The sequence below is a fragment of the Micromys minutus genome (assembly GCF_963924665.1).
Source record: "Micromys minutus genome assembly, chromosome: 6".
Lineage (NCBI taxonomy): Eukaryota > Metazoa > Chordata > Mammalia > Rodentia > Muridae > Micromys > Micromys minutus.
In genome coordinates, this window is record NC_137975.1 from 18,491,597 (window position 1) to 18,518,557 (window position 26,961).

Sequence of the window (26,961 nt, forward strand, 5' to 3'; positions counted from 1 at the left end):
ACTTTTAGAACCTCAAGAATTAACATAGTGTCACTTTTCTTAGGTAGAAATAAAGATACAAAGGGAGAGCAGAATGTTCCAGATTTGTTAAATTGGTGGTGACCCAAGCTGGAACGGTTTTTCTTTCTGGCTCTCTATAGAGTTGTCTCCTGCTGTCTTGGCGTTACTGAGGTAAGATCACTAGAATGCAAACTTCAGCCAGGAAAATATGGCCCATGTTAATGTTAACTGAGGATGCTGAAATAGGCCATTTAAAACACTTTCTTCCATCTGTTGCAGTCCAAAGAAATTTATCCTCCAATCAGTTTCTTGGCCATTTGAGATTTCTGGTATATTTATAAGGAGTGGCAAATTAGAAGGCTGTCTCCAAAGAAAAGTGTTAGCCTTCGCTGCCCCCCCTGACCCAAAATAAATCGCAGAGAGTGTAGAAATATCAACTTCAAATCAATAGTAAATGAGTTTCTAGAACAGTAGAGGAAAGCAGACAGATAATCCAAGAAAGGGAGGTGCCACAAACAGCTGCCTTCTGGTGACATAGATGTAACACATCAACTCAAGGCAACCTTGTCTGCCTGCAGAAGACTGGCACAAGATCAGGCCAGTCTCCATTTCAGCATGGAAGGGAAAGGGAACTCAAGGACCTGCCCCTGTCTGTGGAGCTTCTGGCAGTGATGACCACTGAGGAATAACTTTTCTTCATAGGCATGGATAATGATAGCTTCCCCCATTCCCACAGTACACAGCCATATGCTGATACACACAGGTAATGCTACCTGGATTCAGTGGGGGGTATGATCAGCAAAAAACTGTTAACAACAACAACAATGAAGATATAAAGTAGGAAGTTAAATGGGACGGTTGGATGGTTGGTAGGTCCCTGGTGAAGGGTGGTATAAAATAAAATATTACATACCAGTATGAAAAAAGGAAAGAAACTGCCCTTTGTATTCATCAGAAGGATCAAGGCATTCAGAAAAGCTAGGCTCAGGGCTGAGCTAAAGTTAGCAAATTGCCCTTCATTTGTTCACTAATGAGGCCTCTTCAGAAAGTCCTTCCTTACACCTACATTTTGTACTGTGCTGTTTATGTTTTCCTCTAGCTGTTAATTGTTTGAAGTTTTAAACCACAGTCTCTGGTGGTCTGGGAAGGGAACGGCAGCCCTTGGGAGCTGCTGACCATCCAGAGGTAAACAGATGGTTCCTCTCTTGTGTGTCATTCGGAAACAGGTAGGAAAGCTGTCTTCGAGCTTTTAAGACTTATTTTTATTTACAAGTATGTGTGTATATGCCTACATACATGGATGCCTGTGTGTGGGGTACCTACAAGTCCAAACTAGGGCTTCAATCCCCTGAAACCCTAGTTATGTGCAATTGTAAGTTACTAGCATTGTTCTAAGGATCCAAACTTGAATCCTCTGCAAACATAGCAAGAACTCGGCCATCTCTCTCACCCCCAAGATGTCCTTTGAATGGATGTGTGAGCCGTACAGAGACTGGCTAAGGGTATATTATGCTTTTTGGCACCCCCTTCTCTGTCGGGTCCCCATGCTTCCCAGTGGACAGCACAAATAAGCCTGAGGATCATATAAATACCTGAGAGAGGAGAGTGGGGACAGTAACCCCTGAGTGGGATACATGGCAAGAACCAACTACATTCTACCCTCACCAAGTCCAACATGTAGCCAGCCGGACTTAAGCACAGCGGTTAACTATGACGGGAGAACCCCTGATACTGTAAGGAAGGGAACAGCTTCAAGGCAGAGGATATGGGCTCAGGGAAGAAGGTTAAACCAGATGCAAAGAACGGGAAGCCGGGAGTGGGAATCTTGAACTTCACACAGGTGATTCTCACCAAGTCTGGCTGCTTAAGAGAGCCTCAGCATGGCTGTTCCCCTGGCTTACATGCACAGCACTGATATTCATACAATGGGGACACTGAGGCTACAGCTGGAAACACTGGCTCTGATACTTCAGGCGTGATATCATTTACTGACAGGAAACGGTTTATAAAATATGCCTGCCAGCTGCTGAGTCTGCTAGACCAATTTTAATTCAAACTGACAAAGAGCGAGGCGCAGAGCTGCTCCGCAACAGAACCAGACATCACTATTAGCTCTATGCAATCATTAATGTCCTCTGAGGGTCCATGCCTCAGCATGCTAACCCATTAACACATGAAGGCTGCATGCGCTGAGTCTAAACAGCGGCCTTCTCTCCCCACCGTGAGCAAGACACTGTCATCTGCATCTGCACTTTTCCTTGTTCTTGTTTGCAAATGAAGGTGGACTTTTGTAACAGACAGCCCGGTGGGTAAAGCCCTCATTGTGTGCACTGCGTGTGAGTGACAGTCCAAGATAGGACCTCGGAGGCCACATAAGGTTAGTGCAATGGCACTTCTTTGCCTTTCAAGTGTTGATACTTTGATATGGGAGATGGCACCAGATCAGATGCTTGTCAACAGGGTAGCCTGGGGGTACACAGTGGGGAACAAGTCCTGACTCTACCAAGGCATAAGGTGATATTATACTCCAAACTTGTTATCTGGCCTTCACACACACACACACACACACACACACACAGACACTGGCATGCATGTGAACCTGCCTTCACAACGCACATACATATATATGTGTATATGTGCATATACACATATGCACATACCACAATACCACACACACAAACACACACACACACATACTCGGGTGGGTGGGTTTAAAAGAACAGCAGCTTTCAGGGACAATTCATGAACTCACTAGATTGTTTCCTTAGGAACCAAATCCAATGTGTAAATCATGTATGGCTTTGTTTGATATCAGTGCTCTATAGACTTACTGCTTTCTATGTGAATTGCTTCCTCATAAAAAAAGCCCCATACTGAAAGGTAATATTCCCACCCACTGGAGAAGACGGGCTACAAACACTCCTCCAGGTGAGTCTATCAAGGCACAAACACTTCATTAGTCAGAGGTGAGGAGGATGGCCCTTAGCCCATCACCATCTTTACCTAGAAGTTAGAATCCCTGTCCTAAGCTCTGTCTACACCACTAAGCTGGGCTAACTATATAATCACATACTGAGCAAATATCTAAAAGAGCCAAGAGGGTGAGAAGAACAATTATGGGATTTTTCAGCATTAACTTCTCATAAAATATACTCAGCCAAGTATGTACCCCACCAGGCAACAGCTTAAACACCACCTACTCTGGAAATAGCCTTGAATGTGTAGCCTCACAGAAGAAGCCCCCTTGTAATGCCAACTCATGCTAAGAGCTCACAGTCTGAGGGGCTCCCTCACGTGTGGGAGGGGGGTTGACATGAGAACACCATCTTTCCTACTGTGCACTCTACTGAATAATGGGATTGTGGTGAGCATCCTTGTTAGGCTTTCTATCTTCTGAGGAAATTTATGAGGAGGGGTTGTTTTATTTTGTCAGCCTTCTTGGAAATCAACCTTTCATTATAAGGCATCTGAGAAGGGGGCACATGAACTTGATTTAAAAATTAACATCTGCCCATGGTGTGTATGTGGGGGGATAACTTCATAACTCCAGTAATTAATACATATAAAGAGAACTGTCAATCCATGGTGGGAAGAGATAACACTGTGAACATAAAAGTTTTAAATTTGAGGGTTGGAGAGAGAGCTCTGCAGTTAATCACAGGAGTGCTCTTGCAGAAGGCCTGAAATCAGTTCCCAGCATTGAAAGCAGGTGCTCTTACACCATCTCTAGCTCCAGCTCCAGAGGCTCCAATGCCCTTCTTCTGGCCTCCACAGGCATCACACTCACAGACACATACCCCCACCCAGGCACATACAGAGTTAAATATAAATCTCTTTATAAGGCTTAAAGTTCAACACAATAATTTGGATTCCTAAGTAAATCATCAGATGACCATTCCACTGTAAAATATAACAAAAGGTCTATCCAACACTGAGCACTTTAAAAAGACTCGACCAAGAACTGTATCAACAACCACAACCAGAAATACCTTCAAAACTAAAGTTTGACGTGTGAAAGGCCATCAAAAATAGTTCAATGATCCCATGTAATTATCTGTCATACATGTCCCGCCCCAGCTGGCTGCTATCAGTTCTCTGACTATAATTGCACACGACCTTTCTAAGGCCCTTTAAGCATGACATAAGAAACCCGATTACAGTGGGAAGTATCCTCACAAAAGCAGTATGGAAAAGCAACCGCTATTTATTGTACATATAATTATCTTCTCTTTCAGCCCAGGAGAGAGTTTGGACTCTTGTGTAACTCAAATCTATGTGGGCTTGTCATTGGATTTACAACTGGTGACCCAGCATCACCTAGCAACTTATGAAAATAATTTACTGTGTCTTTTGTGGCCCATCATGGACATCAATAGCTTGAATACAGACATCTCAGTTAGACAGTGCAAAGAGCAAGCCCTGCCCCTTCCTTCCTGTATCATTAAGATGGCAGGTATTCCATACCAGTGCCTCCCGTTGGACTGGAGAGCCTCTGTTATTACTGGCTCCTACACAGAACATTAGAGTTCACACCACAGAGAGACGAACTGAGGGGAAAGGCATAGAAGGGGCTTGAGGGGTGGGCCATAGAAACGTTAAAGTATTTATTGGTGCTTTTCTACAGCACCTGAGTAATTTCATAAGTTTGACAGCATATTAAATTACAGTAATGAATACAGATGAGTCATACATTCTTCCTGCCATGATCTTTGCAGCCCCCAAGCCAAGGACATGAGCATCGGCAGTGTGTGTTAGCCGCGGTGAGGGATATGATCTCAAGGATGAACTGAGCTCTCTCTCTCTGCGACACATTTAAAAACGCAGAGGTGGGGCTGTGGAGACCTCTCAGTGGGTAAAGCAAATGCTGTGTAAGTATGAGAACCCGCATTCAGATCCCCAGAATCCACATAAAGGCAGACAATAGCCCATGTATCTGTATTCCTAGCTCTCCCACTGGGAAATGGGAGACAGAGACAAGAGAATCTCAGGAACCTGCTGGCCAGCTGGCCTGGTGCACACATGAGGGGACAACAAGAGGTACTGTCTCAAACAAGATGGGAAGCAGGGACTAATATCCAAAAGTGTCTTCTGCTCACATGTGTGCAACAGCGTGTGTGTGTGCATGTACCACCAGAGAAGGAGGGAGTGAGAGAGGGAGAGAGAGAAGGAGGGAGAGAGGTAGGGAGGGAGAGAGGTAGTGAGGGAGGGAGAGAGGGACAGAGGGAGAGAGGGAGAGAGGGAGGGAGGGAGGGAGGGAGGGAGGGAAGGAGAGAGGGAAGGAGGGAGGGAGGGAGGGAGGGAGGGAGACTAAACTTCTGATACAAAAAGCTTCCTATGTAAATGCCTTCCCAAGCATGCCTCCGCCTAGGATGACCTACAGATAAAATGTGGAATAAAGTAATTTCCCCATTTTCCTTAGGAAAGTGAGTGGAGCCTGAGGCACATATTCTCGTTCTCTCCTTTAGCACTGAACAGACTTTCACATAGAAGCTGTGCCACCATCTGGCCCTACAGAACATGACTAGAACTAAAAAGTGGTCTTACCTTTTTAAAAGAAATAAACCCATTATTCTTTATTGTTGTCTACTCATTAGAAAGTAAGAATATACCAAATAATTGGACTCATATGCCAAAATATTATTAGGATGACCATTAAAACCTTATTATCCTCCTGGCCATAGACACTCCACACCTACAGAATCTAATCCCTAGCAAACTCACAAAACAACTGTTGGTGGTTGGGCTGATGCTGCTTGTATTCATATGCTAAATTCTGTACCCCAAGATTTGGTTACCCCAAGAGGAGCAAATTCCCACCTGTACCAGCCTTTGTGGTCCAAACCTTACTTCCCACTTTAAAACCATTGGGAAAATAAAAATAGCTCCTGGTAATTACTGGGGAGAACACAGAGGTAGAGTTTAAATGATAGAGCTAGCGGCCTCCAGTCGGGACCAGGAGAGAGAAGGAGAAAAGAGAGAAAGAAAGACATTGTGGAGGCGAATGTAGGAGAACAAGATGTCTCCATAAGTAATGGACCAGCAGCACAAGTGCCAGAGTGAAATGCCCTCCCCCAGGATACCAGACTGCTAGAGCAGAAATAGCCCAGGAAGGTTTAAACAGCAAGTATTCACAGCTGGGGAGGCAGCCAGCCCAGCTGTTGGAAAAGTAGATTAGGAGTTACTCCCCCTACCCCCAGTACGTTCCAAAGCCAAATAAATAAACCGTAGTCTGAGTCTCATTCATCTGAAGCTAGAAAGGGAATAAGCATAATTCCTAATATTTTACAAACATCACTTTGGGAAGCTACCCGAGAAGAAAAGACAACCAGTTTTTCACAAACTTTGACTGTGAGGTCAAAAGAGTTCCAGAGGATTGATCAAGCTGTAAAGAGAATGGTTTGACTTGGTGCACTTGCTGAAGGCAACAAAAGTGTGCCTCCCAGACAGTCCCGAGGGGGCGGGCCTCAGGACCATGGTGCGCACGAGAGAGCAGTACCTGGAAAACTGCTGCTGTAGGCCACGCATCTGGATCCTGTTGCGCTCTGACTCCAGGGTCACCTCCCGCAACCGTTCCTCACTCTGTAGCCGCAACTGTCGCTCCTCTTCCAGCTCCTGTATCAGCTTCTCATGCTACAAGACAGAGAAGGGCATGGCCTTCAGAAGGTCTGTGTGTCAAAGCAAGATGCAGGGAGAGCTGCTGGCTGCTAAGAGCTAACCTAAACATGATGGGCACAGACAGACATGCAGATACACACACATAAATATATAGACATAGACAGACACACACACACAGATGCACACATACACACATGACACATAGAATGATAACAGCTTTATGTAGTAGATTTTTTTACTAACCTCTTATAGACCAGGAAATGAAGAGTCAAAGATCTACACATGTATTTAGGAGCACAGAAACCCCTGGCCTGAAACATCATTGCTTGGTAGATAAAACATTCGCCTTATGAGTACGCAGGGGACCAGAGTCCTGCTCTCTGGCACCAACGTGAGAGTGGTAGCAGCAGCAGTAAGCAGCCCTAATACCAGTGCTGGGGAACAGAGAGAGGTGGACCCCAGGAGCTTGCTGACCAGGCAGGCAGTCTAGTTATAAAGGAACAATCTGTGCACAGTGGGAGATGCTAGATCAAAAACATAAACTGGATAAGTGACTGGAACACATCCCAATGCCATCCTCTGGCACCACATGGGCCTCTGTGGACAGGCACACACACACACACACACACACACACACACACACATGCTCATGTGATCGCAGAAACCAGAAGGTGGAAGAGTTTGAGTTTGAATGGCTTGACTCTGCTACCGAAATAAGTTCTAATAAACCGAGGTGTCTTTTTAAGGAACTATGTCCCCAAACTCCCACCAAAGTCATAATTATTCAGGTATCAAAGCATCCCTGTTCAAAATGACTTCATCTGTTCACTCTCTGGGACGTCATTTAGACACAGTGTCACTGTTATATTCCACTGTATATTAAGACCAAGAATCCAAAGATAATTAGACTAAATCTTCTGAAATTGTGGGTCAGAACCCCACACGCAGTCAGACTGGATGTGCGGCAGAGGGGTAGAGTGGGGGATCATGAAAGTTTTAAAAACAGTACAAGTTCATGAATGCTCAACAAGCAAAATTAATTCAAAAATCAAAGAAGTAAAGAACCCAATGGGTTTGTGTCAGTGGCGTCCATGCCGCCGTGTGCAGCTTCTCCTCAGCCTTCGGAAGCAGGCGCACCTCGCCCTCCTCTTGTACCTCAAGTGACACTGTCTGAGACCTCTTGGCTCAGGGTTCCCTGACTGTACATGACAGAGGATCATGCACACAGTCGGGCTGCTCAGGGTGAAGCCGAGGAGAGGCGCTGCTTTGCTGCCATCGTCTCTCAGCATGCTCTGATCCGATTAGTACATCTGTGCGCTGAACTATGTCCAGACACTTGTTTAACTCTTGCTGTGGAGTCACTGACTTTGGGTCGATGAATTCTAGCTTGGGATTAGCACAGGATTTCTAACACCTTCTGAAAGGACTACGGACATACCTGGTCATCTTATAGCATATATTAAAGGGGAATACTGCCCTCAGTATTGATGATTACAAAAATCAGAAGACATTCTGTGCACTGTGGTCCTTGTTATATAAATAGTCACGAGTTTTCATTCCTTACATCACAACAAGCAGGAAAGTTCATTTCATTGGCATAAAGGTTTGCTTTAGTTTTTAGTAGACAGTAAAATACATATACACTGAAGAATTGTTTTTAAACAAATCGCTGTGATTTATAGTCATTTCATGTTTTATATACCTGCATATCTATGGTCATATAAAATGTCTCAGTCTAAAATGGCTCCTGAGTTTTAAAAAATTAAGTAGCCCTGACTGAGAATTTAGAGTTGGAGAAACAGTACTCAAGAGCTGGTTTTAATTTTGGTTTTCAAAGGTTTAAAACAGAACAAACCACTCATTGCTTTTAAAATCTTTGCCAACCCGGTGGGTCTCACAGAGACATGTGACTGACAGACTGTCCTGCGCACTGTTTGGTCCTCCACGTAATACTGACTCTGCCACAGTGACGCCGCATCCAGTCCCTTTGTGTCTCAGTTTTGCTTTTAGTTTGCAACAGCAACACCACTGCGGTTACGCTGCTGCATGGAACACCCCGAGTACGGCCTACGTGGTTCTATGGGGTCACGTATGGGATGGCGAGACTCTGAAGAAGAAGGGACTTGAGGAGCTTCACCCTGAGATAAAGCAAGTGTCGTGACTGTCATGATAAATGTTCAGGGTTACCAGCCTGTCACCTGTAATGAATCTTTGCAAGAACACAAGGAAGATGTAGTTTCTACAGCTTGTTATTTTTAAAGTCTATTAATTTTTATACGTGTGTTTCACCTCCACCTACCTGTGCCCTAAGGAGTACCTGGGACCTGTAGAGCTAGGAAGGCAACAGAACCCTTGGAACAGGAATTATGAATGGTTATAAGGTACCCATTGGTGCTGAGAAAAAAAAATGGGTCCTCTGAAAGATTTATGGAGATAAAGTTATCCTGGGGACCTTGAAGAAAATATAAGATTATATTCTAGAAGCATGTAATCATATTCTGAAAATACCTGCACATCTTCTTGCCTCTGGGCTTTGACCATTCTCTTCTTCCTAATTAAAGGCTCTCTAATCCCTGGGGTCATGGCTCATTGGTAAGAGAACTTGCTGGTCAAGCTTGAGGATTTGAGTTTGACTCCCAGCACCTACATAAAAAACCAGATGTGCTCACATGGGCCAGTTACTCCCATTAAGAAGGGGAGACATGAGGAACACGGGAGTTTAGTAGCCACCATTGAATTTCCAGGTCTAGAAACAGACACTAGTTCAAAGTAACAAGGCAGAGAGTGATAAAACAGGACAATAGAAATCCTCCTCTGGCCTCTGACCACAAATGCACCAGCAGATATAACACATACACACAAACACACACATGTGCACACACACAGGCACACATGCACACACAGGCATAAAAACAGACATACATTGATATAACATGCTCTGAGATACCCCCAGACTGTTCCCAGGCTAAGCCTTCAGACATTCCCTTCAACAGCTGCCCCCACTGCCTCATTCTTCTCTCCAATCCTGAGTTCCAGCAGCACTCACTATATGCAAAGCATTTGAAACCCATTTTCTATACTTGTTTCCATAAATCTCTAGCTCTGCCAAAACTTGAAATTAGGATCATTTCTTCTATGCAAATATACTTTGTATTTTTAGAACATAAGCATTATATGATTTTTTTTCAGTAAGACACTGAAGTGGTTTTGATATTAATATGGGACAACTGTCTTTTCCACATGAATAATATTTAGGTAAATTTGATGATGCTATTTCAAATACAGACACACACACACACACACACACACACACACACACACACCAGGACAGACTCCTATAAACTAAGCACATCCATATAAAAATTAAACTGATGTTTTCACAAAAAGGCTAGTTTTAATTTAAAAACTCTCTATCAACTTCTAGCAAACCAATGTCAAATGGATCTAAATTAAGCTATAGTTACAGCACCTAATTGCAGTCCCATTTTTGCTTTTCACACAAAATTGCGATGTATTTTTCCCCATAAAAGTGTCTGGATTCAATATCTCCATTAGTTATGAAAGATTCGGTCATCCTAGAGGCTGAAATGCAGATAAAGAACTTCAGCATTGATTTTTTCTAAAGCACGCACTGTTGGCTGTAACAGAAGAATCAGAATCAGATTTTGTGATGCTCAGATAAAAACAGTACAGGATATATCCGCAGTGCTGATAACATCACCTGAGAGAGACGAAGCTTTCATTCTAGCTAAAAAAAGAAGGACAACACATTTTTTTTAAGTGAGAGGAGGGACAAAGGGGTGACTCAGATAACAGAGGTGAGGACAGGGAGTAGAGCTGGGGTGGGCAGAAATTGCAAGGGTAAACAGGACATGGGTACCTCTCTAAATGGTTGATATGCCAAGGTGGAGTCCTACAGGAAAAACCACAGGTGAGCCATGTAATATGACGAACTTTTCTTTACTAAAGGAAAGTGCAGGGGTGGGAGATGATGCACTGAAGATGATGCACTGGGTAAAGTACTTGTCCTCCAAATACGAAGGCCAGAGCCAGATGGCTAGTTATGCCAGCCCAAGACACAAGCTCTGGGTTCAGCGGGAGCACCTTGGGGAATCCAGTGCAGAGTTATTTATCAGTTAGGATTCTGAATGAAGAACCAAATGGTGAGACTTAATTCATAACAGAACATCATGCAGATTTTGTCTTGATACCATCATACAACTGGGGAATAAAAAGAAAGTAAAATGTGTGGAAAGTTTTGCATACATCAGAACACTATATGAATTAATGCATGCAGTGGAGAAGACAGGAAGGTAATTATCTAAGTTTTCACTCTGGCTCTCCATGGGCTTCTTGTTCAACCTTGGAAAGATGGTAACATGTTGTGAGAGAACCTAGAATCACCTAAGAGACAAGCTGGGAATGTCTACAGAAGACTTCCTAGATTCAGTTAATACCGGTGGGAAAAAATCTATCCCTAATGGGGATAAATCCTTCCAATGGGCTCTGGAACTGGGTTGAATGCAAAGGAGAAAGTGAGCTGGACAGTAGCATTCAATTCTCCTTCCTCCCTACAGGTGCAAATCAATGAGTTACCTCACACTCCTGCCACCCCGACTCCCCACTGTGACCAACTGAATCCTTGACCAGCGAGTCTATGTAAAGAGCTACCTCTAAGGACTAAGCGTTCTTCCAACTTTCACCTTATATTCACTCATGAAAATCAGCCATAACCTGGATAAACATAATTATTAATGATACCAAGACTATCAAGAGATGAAACTCAATGTCAACAAGATGACGTGTGCAAGCTCTAGGGTCAGGGCTGGTCAGGGCATGGGTGTCCCATGGTGAGGATTGAAGGAGACTTCTGGTTTCAGATCACTGGGTGAGATGCACAGTTTTTCTTAACCAATGGAGAGCAAACAAGGCAGTTAAAAGCAACCGTGGAGGAGAGGGACAAAGCAGACTTCAACAGAATCACGCCTCCCATTTTTAGTTTTTAAGAGAAAACCCAAATCTAACTGATTCTGGGACAAGGGAATCCATCCTTGGTATAAACTCTGGATGCTAGAAACTACTGTAAGAAAGCAAGAGGAGCTTCTGTTATTTGTGAATGTCATTCATGAAAAACGGTTTCATGTCTTCGAAAGGACTATTCTGTGAGCATTTCTGCCTTACTGTCTTTCTAATTTCAACAAGCTTCCAGAAAATCATTTCCTTATATGTGATTTAAAAGAAGAAGAGGATGGTGATGGTGGTGGTGATGGTGGTGGTGGCGGTGGTGGTGGTGATGGTGATGGTGATGGTGGTGGTGGTAGTGATGGTGATGGTGGTGGTGGTGGTGGTGGTGGTGATGGAGGTGGTGGCGGTGGTGATGGTGATGGTGATGGTGATGGTGATGTTGTTGGTGATGGTGGTGGTGATGGTGGTGGTGATGGTGGTGGTGATGGTGGTAGTGGTGGTGGTGATGGTGGTGGTGGTGGTAGTGGTGGTGGTGGTGGTGGTGGTGGTGGTGATGGTAATGGTGGATGGGGCTGATTTAGGGAGTCAAGACTTTGGTAGACAAACAAACTGTGTGGTAAGCCTGATGTCTGTAGCCTAGTTCAGACACACTGCCTTCACACAACCGTCTTTTCCTTGACTTTTGTTTTATCTGGGTTTTGTGGGTTTTGGTTTTTTGTCCAAAGGCTCACTTCTCAACTTAGTTTAGCAAATGCATCATTTACTTGGCCAATGGGCTCTTTCATAAAGTCAGTGATACATTTTACTTTAGTCACAGATCTTTCTCTGTTGTCATGTTTAATTGATCACAATTAACAGTAGCTATTAATTATATTATCCTCTCAGGGATTCCTGGAAATCGATTTTATTAAGTGCCTTCATACTTGACTACATTCTTAAACTCCCTGTTCTCCCCTCCCTTTGCTTTGCTGACTGTGTACTCTGCACATACACGGGTGGCATGCCAGGCTCTCAGCAATCTGGACTTGCAGAGCTCGGCTCTGAATTATCTTTGGCGTGGGCTTGGATATATTTTTGTGCTTTTCATCTATCTCCTCTACTCTGTTCCTTTTCTGCCTCTACCCACAGGGACCAATGAAAAACTAAGATATTCTGTAGCTGACTTAATTTGAGGTAAAACTTGGAAATGCCCTCTTTCTCTTCCTGCCTTACTACACAGGATTCCAAAGTCTTTTTCTTCTGTCTTCCAATGCATGGATAAATTTTCCATGAAAGTTAACATCTGCCTTGTTTGCTCAGTCTAGCTGTTTCTCTTAGAACACGCCCACCTAATGTACATTTCACATTTTGATATGCTTTTTATTTCTCTTAGCATATGTTTAACTACATACAATGGCTTCACTGTGAGACCTTCACACATGTATGAACATGCATATATGCCCCTCATACACACACTAGTGGCATTTTGATCATATTCTGTTAATCTCTCCCCACAGATTCTTTGCCATTTCTCTATAGGTCCCCTTGTACTTTCATGTCATCTTTAGCTTCATAGCCAGTTGAATTGCATTAGAGCTGCTTATAAGAGCATGGGAAAGGGGTTATTTACCAGACCATGGCAAACTTACCAGAAGCTGTATAACTGAAGAAAATGTCTCTCTTTACCTAATAGCCACTGATTAAGTGCCTATTGGTCTCCAGGGAAGAGTGGAGCTTTGAGAGCTCCTGCCTCCTCTAGGACAGAGTATTGCTGGGCTAAATTTATGTAGGTTTGGGGCAGATAGTCACAGCTGCTGTGAAATAAAGTTCAAAGCCTAAAAGATAGCATCCCACAATACTCCATCCCTTCTACACTGCCCTCAGTGTTTCCTGAACCTTATATCAATGTCATTCTCCCTTGTATTCTTAATGTTTAGGTCCACTTTTTAAAAACTACATGTCATCCTAACACTGGCTAAGTATTCCATCTGTAGCTCTGTACTGTCTCCTCCAAACCACTGCTTGGTTAACAAGAGGACTAGACTAAGTCTTGTGCTTGGTAAGGAACTGCCCACCATGGTAGCATATTGCTGAATAGTCTAAACTGTGCAGTAAGTCCTTAGAAGGTGTGGCTGAATCCTTTTGACTTTGAATCTGACCACCTGCCATTAAGTTGACTATCAGTAACCACTTTTCGTCTTAATCCTGAGGCTTAGGATAATATACAGCTTTTTTGATCTTATAAACCTCACATGGTTTCCTCTGTTGCTTTTGTCCCGTGTCCATGGATGTCTCCCGGTGGCCTGTAGAGTGCCAATCCAGCTCACTCTTCGCCTCACCTACTCAGCCCCTTTCACACATTAATTATTAAGTCATAAATTTCATTTCTGCTAGGGCTCACCTTCCAGAGCATGTGCAACTGCATTTATTAAGATGGTTCCTTTTATGTTCATTCAGTTAAGCCCCTTTCATTTTGTAGATCAGTGAGAGAGGAAAGAATCCTATTTAGACTAAGAATCTTTATATTGCTGTCTTTCCTCAGTGAATGGGTGTAATTATGTGTATGGGAAATTAGAGTGTTTGCTATGGTAATTATTCACTCTTCTAAAATAAGAGAATAATTATAATGTCAACATCTGACTGTACAAGTTACTGCCGAAGCGTTTAAGTCTGCCACAAAGTGGCTCACAGGATCCTGGCAATTAATATTAATTTTCCACAAATGTTTTTTATTCATCTGGAGAACATTCCAGAAGGCCTCCACACTTCCCATCACCTGGCAGAGTCTTCTTTCCATAGATCTGTTTCTTCAAACAATGCTTTGAGAACAACAGGCCTGGTGTTTACAGAATCGGCTTCAAGTGTTTCAGAGCAGACAGATCATAGGAAAGATTTCACAATTTTTAAAACCATGATTTCCATCAGTTTGCCTCAGAGTTGTTAGGTAATGAGACTGTTCGCACATCACCCAGGAAAGATCAGCTAGAAGAGTGAAAAGATGGCCATGGAATCGTGAGCCAGGTACTGCTCAATGCTACAGTGTCCCTTTCACAGAACCGTCAGCCTTAGGAAAAGGTAAAAATATCACAATCTGAAAGCTTTCTGCATGCTCATCTTGGAGGAAAGCTTTACAGAAATATCATTTTATTAAAAAATCATTAAACACTAATATATGAGTTGAGTAAATATAGCTCACCAATCAAAAATGAGAAGTGTGTTCTCTTACAAGAACATCTAGGCAATGATTTATGTGTGTACAGTAATATACACATGTAGCCACAGGCCTGCAAAAATGTCAGAGGTCAAAATTGTGTGCCTTCCATGAATCTAAGTCTTTCTAGCCTGTAACTCCTAATCAGGCAAGGATAGTTGGCCAGAAAGTTCTGGGATTCTTCCTGTTTCTCTCTCCCTGGCATTGAAATTTGAGACCAGTTTGTTTGCTTGTTTGTTTTCTTGCTTGTTTGTTGGCTCCTTTTGGGTTGTTTGTTTGGTTGGTTGGCTGGTTGGTTAGTTGGTTTTTAGTGTGTGTTCTCCGATTAAACTGAGGTCCTTATACTTGTAGGGTATGCTCTTTACTTAATGAGCTGTCTCCTCAGCTCCCTGAATGGCTCTTTTTGAAGTACATTTAGCCCTTGATTAATCATATAAACGAAGGACAATGTCGTGACATAGAACTGGTCCCCAGGGACAGCAGCAGAAAGCAAATGAAGACATAATAAATACTAATCATAAAAAAATATATGCCAGAAGGTACTGGAGTCAACACTCACCAAACATCTGCCTAGTGTGTGGCTGGTCACAGATGCTCACTGAAGAACTGCACAACACGTCTCAAAGTCTACAGTGAATGCTTTAAGCAAGGGTTAGGACCCATGCTGAGAGGGGCCTGCATTGTAATTTCTAGCTTTTCCCTTTTTACCACCCTGGCTGAATGTTTAGCTCTCTTTCATTCACAAGTGGTTTTTCTGGAACATTCTGTCAGATCTGACTGAACACAGCAGGAGTTACCGTACCACAAGGCAACATTAGTGCTTTTCCCTGGCTGTAGAACTTATAATCAAAGTGAAACAGAAATCTTGAAAAGGAGCATTGGGTTATTAGAAAAATTAGAGGCTCTAAAAGATGCTCGTTTTTCTAGGGTGACCAGGGACACCCCAGGTCTCTTCAGCATGGCACAAAGGGCAACCCACTCCTTAAGTCACTCTTTGCAGACTGCCAGGATAGAATGGGGTGTCTAAGGCATAGGGGACTCTTGTATCTGAAGAAATTCATAAATTCACATTGCACTTCCATTCCTAAATTATTATATGCATTTGTATATACATAAAAATTAGCTCACTCAGAAGTCCCCTCACCTAGGGATTCACCACATACGAAGCCACCAAATCCAAGCACTATATCTGATCCCAAAATACTTACTGACAGAAACTAGATAAAGATGCCCCTCTCAGGGACTATGCTACCATTGGTCTGAACTCGGGGACCCCAATGAGGGTGCGAATAAAAGGAACTAAGGAAGTGATAGGGGGTTGCAACCTCATGGGAAGAACAACATTATCAACCAACCAAATCCTCCAAAACTCCCATCGACCAAAACACCAACCTTTGTGCACAAATTGAGAGACCTATTGATCCAGTTGCATACGTAGCTGAAGATAGCATGTCTGGCATCAATGTGAGAAGAGACTTTTGGTCCAGGGAGGTCAAGTTTTCCTAATGTGAGGGGGGATGCCAAGGCAATGGGGTGGTGAGGGTTATTAGGAGGGAGTGCACCTTATGAAGGCAAATGGAAGGGGAGGGTGGATGGGAGTATCTTGGGGTAAAGGGATAACATCTCAAGTGTAAATACAGAGTAACTAATACAAAAAGAAAGAAAAAATGAGCTCAAAACTAAATCTGTGCCTAAATATGGCACAGTAAAATGAATGCCAAATATTTTTATTATTACTTTAGCAATATCTTGAAAATTGATCTTGGAAATTTTACCTCTCAGAAAAATCATAATGCTATGTTTTTTCTGGGATTTGCATGCTATAAAATAGGACTTCTTCCCTTTTTACAGGTAGAAAAATTCATACGTTGTTCAACAAACAAGAGAGCCTGGGACTCCCAGGGATTATTACCAAAGGATTAAGCTGAACATGTACAGTGCTGAAGGTTCGTATTTGTGACTGTCAAGTGACATTAAGGAACAGGTATGCCATTCAGCCCAGTGCCTTCTCCTCCAGTGTTGGGAGTAATTATAAAGGACCCATCAATGACAGACAGAGTGTACTGAACATCTTTTACAAGTAGTTGTTGGTGAATAAACAATGCTATGCCAGAGAGATTCTCTCTTTATCTTTATTTTCAGTATGAAAAGGATCTATCCATTAAAACTTCAGCTAAAAGCACTGAAGCCATACTATAATTACTACCAACAGCTGTACAGTAGTGGAAAAGACAAGCATATAGACATTATACACATTTAAAGTGCTGGGGATACAGCTTATTAGTTAGACTCCTGGCCTACTATACCTTGAGGAGGCAAACATGTCTGAAATCCCAGACACTCCAGAGGCAGAAGCTGGAGGACGGGGCCTTCAGATTTATTACTGGCCTAAGCCAGCTACAAGTCTATCTGGGCTACCAGAGATCTATCTCAAAACAGTAAAATAAAAGTTACATTTAAATATGCCCTGTAGGAAGTAGCTGATGCACAGACTCATCTCTGGTCCAAGTGCTATAAATATGCTTCTGAGTGCTTGGTCCTAAATGACTCTATGACTATAAGTGTAAAGGCTCAGGAACCATCACACAGAAGAGGTGGCAGAAAGAATGTAAGAGCCAGGTGACTGGGAGATGCAGAGAAAAAGACACCTTCTCCACGTGGCACAGCCATTGTACTCAGGAACTCACTGTAGCTGTGTTTCTCGGCACGACCCTGAGCCTGTCAACATTTCATCAAAGATGGGGGGATGCCCAAGAAGCCAGTCCTCCTCAAGAGGCTACTCACAATTAGTGGCTGCTGGGGATGTGGGTATCATTTTTTTCAGGAGTGTATCGACTAGTAAGTTGCCCTTGCTGCACCCAGCATGTAAAGGAAACCCTGTGATTAAACCCGGGGGGAGGGGGGCTTGTTTGGAAGAAGAAGGGTTCATCAGGAGAAGGAAAGAGATGACAAAGAGTGATGTGGATGACAGTGATCAGAAGCCATTATAAGTACATGAACCAGAGAAAGAACACTATTAATTAATGAATTAATTAATTAAAATAACAAAATATGCCTCCTTTATTCATGAAGAAATTGGAAAAATAGGACATATTAAATAAACGAAAGAGAAAGGGGCATGTTTATTCCTAACAGTACAAATGATTATTAGATATGAAGTCCAGCTGGGGTCTAAGCACTTTCTTCAAATTATAGAAAATAGTCACAGAATTAATGAATGGTGTGAGACAGTGGGCACTGGATACTGTTTTCAATGCAGTTCTCCTCCTCCTTTTCCTCTCCCTCTTCCTCCTCCCCTTCCTCTTCTTCCTCCTCTCCCTCCTCCCTCTCCTCCTCCTTCTCCACCTCCCACTCTTCCTCCTCCTTTTCTTCCTCTTTTCCTCTTCCTCCCCCTCTTCCTCCTCCCCTCCTTCCTCTCCTCCTCCTCCTCCCTTTTTTCCCCTTCCTCCTCCCCTCCTCCCTCTCCTCCTCCTCCTCCACCTCCCACTCTTCCTCCTCCTTCTCTTCCTCTTTTCCTCTTCCTCCCCCTCTTCCTCCTCCCCTCCTCCCTCTCCTCCTCCTTCTCCACCTCCCACTCTTCCTCCTGCTTCTCTTCCTCTTTCCTCTTCCTCCCCCTCTTTCTCCTCCCCTCCTCCCTCTCCTCCTCTTTCTCCACCTGCCACTCTTCCTCCTCCTTCTCTTCCTCTTTTCCTCTTCCTCCCCCTCTTTCTTCTCCTCTCCTTCCTCTCCTCTTCCTCCTCCCTTTTCTCCTCCACTTGCTCGCTCCTCCTCCCTGTCTCCCTCTTCTTCTTCTCCTCACCTCATCCCCTTCCCCCTCTTTTTTCTCCTCTTGTGATTGTACAGTACCTAAGCTACAAGCATACAAGAAGGGGAGCAGAAGAACAGAGAGTCAAAAGTGTGCAGACAATCTGACCCCAGGTAACTAGAACTCAGAGGCCTCACTTCAAACCTCACTTCAGAGATTTTCCAAACAAATTTTCACAACTAGTGAACCAGCTGATGTATTTACCTTGCTCCCTTCCAAGACCTTGTTAGAGACTATGGAGTGTAAAGGTTTGTGTGTGTGTGTGTGTGTGTGTGTGTGTGTGTGTGTGTGTGTGTGCACGCACGCATGCGCGCGCGCGTGCAAGTTGCTCTCTAACTTCTACATGTATAGTATAGCACATGTGTCCAAACAGATATATAATAAACCAATCTAGTAGTATCAAGAGGGAATATTATACTGCAATTAAAGTATATAATCTTGCCTGGTACAGGAATTGGCATATGTTTTACATAGGGTGCCAGATGAGGAATTCTTAAGGCTTTATAGGTTATTGTTTCAACTGCTCAGATATACCCTTGATTAGGAACCCAGACCCAAAGGGTCAACAAGCGAATGTGTATGTGTATAACTCAACCAAGTCACACCAGTGTGTGCACTTGTGTAGCTGAGGCAGGAAGATTGGTGTGAACAAAGAGGCCAAGACTGGGCTACAGAGTGAGACGCAGTCTCGGTAGGTTTGAGTTTTCCATAAAAAAGAAACATAATGGTTGGAGAGGAAGACAGTGTGCCAATAATTTGTGGACCCCATTTAAAGCTTTACTGTTGGCAGGGAGTCAACTCAATGTGTTTTTTGTTTGTTTGTTTGTTTGTTTGTTTGTTTTTGTTTTTTGTTGTTGTTGTTGTTGTTTTGGTTTTTTTTCCCTAAAAGGAATTCACTGTTTTGGTGGTGGTGGTGGTAGTGTTTTTTATTCAAATTTTTTATATTCCCAAGAAACCTTGGTTACTGTAAAACAAAAACAACTAGATACCTCCTCTCACATACAGAAAGAAACGTGATAACAACCATCAAAGATGAAAATTGCAATTTGTGCTTTGGAGAAGGGATAAAGCTTTTAGTAGCTCTGAACACATCTAACACCTGCACTTGTGTGCTGGGAACAAATCTGTTATCTATCCCTACGATTACATGGCTGCACAGAAGCACCAGGTTCATGAAATGCACAGAATCACATCTTAGCTTCTAGTGCTGTGCCATGACCCAGAGTCTCTTCCCATTCTCACAGGCATGCACAGTTCCCCTTGCTGTGGGACAACTGCTTCCAAGTCACATGCTACCACAGTTACTTAGGATTTTTAAACTCAGCAGCAACTTAGGTGAAATTTACTTTATGCCGAGCTAATCTGGCCATGAGTTAGTTCTGAATATTGAACACAGAATATAGAAAAAAATTATTGCTTGTCATTGTTATAATTTGAGTATCAAATTTAAATTACTGATTAGGATATTGACTGTTCCCTAGTTGTCCACATGTAATAGACTTAATCCCCGGGTCATGCTATAGAAGGTACTGTGGACATTTGAAAGTGGGGTCTAGTGAAATCCACTTAGAAATAATGAACACACTTTCTCTCAAATGAATTGTGTGTCTTCCACCAGTTCCAGTTCCACCAGCTCCTCCAGCTCCACCACCACCTCCAGCTCCTCCAGCTCCCCCAGCTCCTCCAGCTCCTCCAGCTCCTCCAGCTCCTCCGGATGCTACACCTCCTTCAGCTCCAACAACTCCTCCAGCTCCACCAGCTCCACCAGCTACACCAGCTACACCACCTCCTCCAACTCCACCACCTCCTCCAACTCCACCACCTCCTCCAACTCCACCACCTCCTCCAACTCCACCACCTCCTCCAGCTCCTCCAGCTCCTCCAGCTCCTCCAGCTCCTCCAGCTCCTCCAGCTCCTCCAGCTCCTCCAGCTCCTCCAGCTCCTCTACCTCCTCCAGCTCCTCCAGCTCCTCCAGCTCCAGCTACACCAGATCCACCAGCACTGCCCCTCTTCTCCCTGGTTCCACATGTGTGTGCTCTCTTCTAAATTGAGCTATAGCCACAATATCCTACCCTCATCATAGATTTAAACCCATGAGGTCCCCATAATCTTAAATTTAAACTTGCAGACTTTCAAATGTCTCTTTTACTTTTTAAAGGGACCATATTAAGTATATCACTGTTGTTATGAAAAGGTAAGAAATACAGTCAGACAAATGCATATTTTCTTCATCCCAGAGTCTCTAATTACAGTCTGAAGCTTTCATGCTGACAGATGTCAGCTCTATCAATGCTTTTCTATATAATTTTTTTCCAAAGCTGACACAAAAATTTAAGTTTAGACACTCATTAAAAGCAAACAGGGCTGGGAAGCTGGCTCCCTCAGAAATGTGATTGCTTGCAAACCTGTGGACCTGAATTCAGATCCCCCAGAAACCACATCAAACATGTCAAGCAACGAGCTGGTAAAACTGCTCAGTGGATAAGAGCAGCTGCCATCCAAGACTGGTAACCCGAGTGAAGGCTGCACAGGCTTGTGAGTATCCTGGAGTTCCTACAGTGTAACAGGACGTGAACATGGGAGAGTCAGCAGGAAGACTGTGAGCCTGGAGTACACAACACTACAGCAGAAACAGCAAGAGAAACTCTGCTTTAATATGGTGGGAGGCAAGAACTCACTCTCAAAAGCTGCCTTCTGACATACAACCCTGTGCATGGCACATGTGTGTCCATACTCACAAACACGTAAGTCTACACATATATACATAGCATATGTATATATATGTGTGTATATATATATATATATATATATATATATATATATATATATATATATATATCACCCACATGTGCATGTGAGTGTGTGTGTGTACGCACACACACACACACACACACACACGGACTTGTAGATGCCAGGGGAAGTGCTTGTAGACCCACAAATGGTGAGATTGGATGAAGAGACAAGTAGTCTCCTGAAAACTTATGGCTCCCTGGACTGCCTATACAGTGAAATTTCAGGCCAACGAGAGACCCTGTCTCAAACACAAAGGGTAGGAGACCCCTGAAGATGGACATCATCCTGGAACTCTCCACCACAGAAATGTGCAAGTACACACATGTGTGCCCATGCATCTGGTTCCTAGTACTGATTTGGGGGCATTAACTACTATCCATAGCTTCTGTTTCAAGGGCTTCAACACCTCTGTTTTCTGGAGGAACGTGTGTGTGTGTGTGTGTGTGTGTGTGTGTGTGTGTGTGTGTACACAAATCCCTACACAAACATACATAGCCATAATTACAAATTAAATAAAAAAATGTAAGCACAGAAGGGCTTATCTAAAAATGCATAGTAAAACCCTTCATTCGTACAGATCACAAAAGACCTACTTCCCCGCTTTTCGTTACTATGTGCTAAGCTCAGTCAATGTTCCTGCACGGTCAGCCATGCACACTTCTCCATCACAGCTGGAGGGAAGAGACAGTGAGCAGTCCGGAATGTGTGTAGCCCGGGGGTCCTGCCATTTACCAGTAATTCCCCAGATCTTGATTTTGCCTCATATTTTTAAAGACTTCAAAACTTCAGATGTCCTTTTGTCTGCTACTCATTGATTGCTGTTAAGACTAACTGTTTTTCACTCGGTAATCGATACTTCCTTACAAAAATACACCCAGGCATTGACAAACAACTTGGTGGCTGATTGCAGCTTTCCTGAGAGTGGCCAGCATGAAAAACTACTCTCTGTAAGTATTCGAAAAGATCACGCCAGTTCGGGTGCTTATTACAATATTTACATGGTCCTTACACCTGGATCACTCCACTGTAGCAAGACTTTATTAAAGCAGACAGGTCCTGAATCATCGGCTCTCTGAGAATAACAATTAACATGCCTTGGTTCTTCCTTATGTTCCAAAGCACGGCAGACATACGGCCCATGCTCAGGCATTCATTGTTGTACATTCTCTTGTGATGGAGTCATTAAAAGCAACAACTCCAGAGAATGAAAAAGAGATGCTGGTTCAAAACAGAAACAATAATGACTCCGTTTCATAAAATCATCGTTCCAGACCTGCTTCTTAAACAGAAAGCACCTGCTTTCAAAATTAACTAGATGGACTTTGAGGTCACCTCAAATGAGCAAGCGTTGATCTGGGACTCTCACAGGTTCTGAAAGCTAAGTTCTCTGGCCTTTTATAACATTTGCCTGGGGCCAGCAAATGGCTCTATACCTACATACATAAATATACAAATACATATATAGAGCACTTGTCTTTTGACTTGTTCAAACACAATCTAGCCTCCCAATGCAACTGAAACAAGGACTCCATGCTTGTATGCAATGCTCACACATGTAAGTACAGGGCATACATGTACCTTGTATCTTTCTCTCTTTCAGTGCCATTTCACTCAAACACTAAGTACCTAATGTGCACAGTCGTCCTCTCCATTTGTTGGGGTTCAGTGGTTATAGCTAAATTAAATTAAGATGACACCAAACTCTACTAAACACAATAAACAAGAAAAACCAGACACTGTCCATACATAGACCTTCAGTCACAGGATGCCCTCACCTGCACATTCATTATCAAGTAAGAAACTCTTGAGAATAATGACGGTGAATCATTTGAAACTCTCTGATTTACCCATGACAAACAACAGGATCGGTATTTGCAGCTCGTACGCAATTCTTATTCAGAGCAGCAGAGAGATCACTCCTCTCAGAGTAGATGATTTTGCATTACAAGGAGGCAAATCAATGATCCAGCCTAGAAGTTTCTCAAAGGGTGTGTTCTTGTTCCAAAATAGCTTTTATGACATAGCTCAAATTTGCTATCGAGTGGATGGCCAAGCCCTGGTCAATTGCAGTCACCAGCATTCCCCATTCATGCTTACCATGCATGCTCCTGTTGCTCAGAGGAAACCATTCAGTCTGTGAGCAGGAGGCTCAAAGCCTGTGGCAGGCATCTTGAGGCACACTCCTGTTTTCTAGGTCTCTATATGCAAAGGTGTTTATCTCTTCATAATGTCTAACAGAAAGAATGAGTCATGGATTTTATCACGACTAAGAATAGCAACTTGCAGGATGGACGCCAATGGGTCTCTAACTCCACAAGAAAGCAATTGCAGGACATATCAAACTAGAATCACTTGAAAATCTACTGAAAGAGTTTGAAAGATCAATAAATTACAGATACCAAGACCCTCTTTACAATCTCTTATAGAGAAGTGGCTTCAGATGTAACGGTGGCCATAGAAAAATTAACTGCACAAGTATGCATCCATAGAGATGAGCAGCGCCTTCAATCCCAGCCAGGGCCAGACTGACCTTTCACCCCATACATCATCATATGTGGAAAACCCTGAGGAAATCAAATCCATAATCATTCATATTCTTTGATCCAATTTACTTAATAAAATATGTAGCTTATTCAAACAAGTGCTTCTAAGCCCTCCTTAGTCTAGTCTTCCCTGACTGGCACTATTTATTTTCCACTGTGATGCTGATCTTGGAAGCCTAGGCACCAGAGGAAGGGACAGTAACTTTTAATGGGTGCAGTTAGATCTTGAAATTTTTTATCTGAAAAACCATAAAGCTTTTAAAAATGAATTTGCGGGTGTAATTGAGCCTCTAATAGCTGCTACTGATAGTAATTAAGGAAATCTCATTTCCCTAAATTAAACATAATGAAATGTTTTTCAAGATCAAATAAAACCAGAAAACGTTATCAGGGTGATAGGATTTGCCTCTGAAAGTGGTATTCTGGAGTCTGCAGAGAAGCCTCAGCTACTAGCAAAAGCCCATGGCAGAGAAGGGTTATGGGCCACGAGGAGACTGGTTCCACGGCACTGTATCTGCTTTTATTGGTGGATAATGCATCCAAAAGCCAATATAGTGTCTGCTTCACACTGGGTGCTTATGAAAACGTAACAGGCATCCTGTAAAACTCTGCCATTACTGCCTTCAACGAGTTTGTTGTTTAATTAAATGTTGTCAGCATCTTCTCAGCTCAACCTATGCATTCACCAGGCTTAATGCCTAATTTTTACATTAGTTTCGCTTTTCTTCAAGTGAAAATAGCATTTGGGGCTGCAGTGACTGCATTAACCTGGCCTCCTTTAACTCAGAGGAGGTGCTTCAAAGCCTGACTCTGGAATCAGGGACAGTTGAAAGAAAAATATCATAGACAGAGTGCCTTTATCTATGGTGGGTTGCCAGTTTGGGGTCCTGGAGGGATGTTCTTTTTGTCTGCCAAGAGAATTGCTGAGTTATCACCATATGGTAGAGCAAGAAGTAAGCCCCCTGATGTGCCCTTCTGATAAAGACAGAATGACAGGGTGCCAGCCAGACAGCTCAGCAGATAAAGGCACTAGCTATTAAACCCAAGGACCAGAGTTTGAACCACAGACCCACTGGGTGGAAACGGACCTCCACAGGTCATCCTCTAACCTTCACATGTAAAAAGTCACACAGGTACACACAAAATCAAATGTAAGCTTGTTATACATTCCCTATTACTTAAAGAGACATTGTGAAGGTTGCTCTTGATTGCCAACTTGGCAACACCTGGAATCAAGTAAAGTGAGTCTGTGACAATACAGGAAACACTGATTGACATAGGAGGAAGACCCTCCTCCGGAATCGGCAGCACATTGTGGCAAGAAGTGTGAAGAGATCTGAAGGACCCATGGTGCTGCCTACCCGTCTTCACTTCCTGCTGGTGTGAGAGCCCAGCCACCATTGTGGCTGCTGTCATCCTAAGATGACCTCAGTCTCCCAAATTGGATGAAGGACATGCTTGGCTCATCCCATTTCCAGAGGCCCTTCTGTTTCCTGCTGGAATCATATCCACTGCAGTCTCCTTAAATTCCAAAGGCATAGTGCAGGGCGTTTCTTGAGCCTGCCCTTTTTTGGGATGACATGCTGTGTGACTTTTAATACCTGATTGACTTTTTTAAAACCACTGGTTGCAATGTTTTGTGTTTTGTGATTCTTAGAGCCCCTTGACAGAGCCTGTCTTTAATATCATTTTTATTATTTATTTAGTAATTCCATACATATATACAAGATATTTAAATCATGTATACCCTCCAACTCCTGTGTCCCCCACATCGCCCTCCCAAAACTATCTCTACCATCTTCATCTCTTTCTTTAAAACCACTGAGCCCAATCATGTGATCAATATATGCATGGGTGTGGGCCGATCCCCTAGAGCATGGCCAACACACCGTGGGCCATGTTCCTAAAGAAAACTCCCTCTGCTCAAAGGCAAGTTACAGTTCACAGTTGCTCAGCTCGGGACAGGGTGGCATAAGGCACTCCCTATCCATGATGAAAATTGACTCATCTGGTCTTCTGAGGGTCTTGTACCAGTGATCATGACTGATGTGAGTCTGCATAGTAGATGTAGAGGGTGAACACGTAAGAAAGATCACCAGCTGATCTCCATATGTGCCCTGTGCTGTATGCACAAGCATACACACATGTACACACACATGCACACACACATACACACACATGCATACACACTATACATATAAATATATGATTTAAAAATATATTATTTACATATATATTATTTATATACAACTTAATATATATAAATTAGATATAAATCATATAGATATATATAATATATTTATATAAATTTGTTTTTAATCTCAAGAAAAGGTCTGCTGTGAAGACACAGAACTTACTGTGCTCCATTTGAAGTTACACCCCACATAAGTAAGAACTCTGAGTAAAGGGGTAAGAGGCTGTATATTTGCCTAATTTCATGTGTGTGTTTGTGTGCATGAGCGTTCATGTGTGTGTGTGTGTGTGTGTGTGTGTGTGCATGTATGTGTGTGTGTGTGTGTGTGTTTATGGTTATCAAACTTCTGTTTGGGGCATTTTAATTTGTTTTTAAAGGACTTCTTACCCCTGTCCAGGAATATGACTCAGCAAACTCAGACATGGCCAGGTGATCCCACATTTCCATTTGGCCTTCTCAGTAAAACAAACGAGAAACAAAGCATGGGACAGTTGTCAGCATTACTACTTAATAAATCAGTTTTCTCATTAAAGGAAATTGGAGGTAAAAGAGAGAGGGGTGGTGTTTAAGAATACTCATAGCTCTTGCAGAGGACCCAAGTTTGATTCTTACAGGCTGACACCTGCCTGCAACTCCTGCTCCAGGGGATCTGATGCCCTCTGCTGGCCTCTGTAGGCACTGCAAATGCTTATATGTACACATAGATGCATCTATATAAATGACAAAACAAAACTTTTACAAACTGAATCCAACAGCCAAATACTTCCAACCCTAGAGAGTGTCTGCCCACTTGCCTTCCCAACATCCAGCATCAAGAAACATGGCACCAGCTAATTCCTCATGGAATATTGAGAGG

General features: G+C 43.0%; 1 protein-coding gene across 1 annotated transcript in view; it reads right to left on the reverse strand.

Moving 5' to 3' along the window:
• NCKAP5 (NCK associated protein 5) overlaps window positions 1–26,961 on the reverse strand; it is a gene marked incomplete at both ends in the record, with an annotated part of 755,695 nt that overhangs the window by 459,233 nt on the left and 269,501 nt on the right. Inside the window, one exon of the mRNA XM_080918408.1 lies at window positions 6,497–6,630. Coding sequence (XP_080774534.1) covers window positions 6,497–6,630 — 134 coding nt within the window. The remainder of the gene's footprint in view (window positions 1–6,496; window positions 6,631–26,961) is intronic.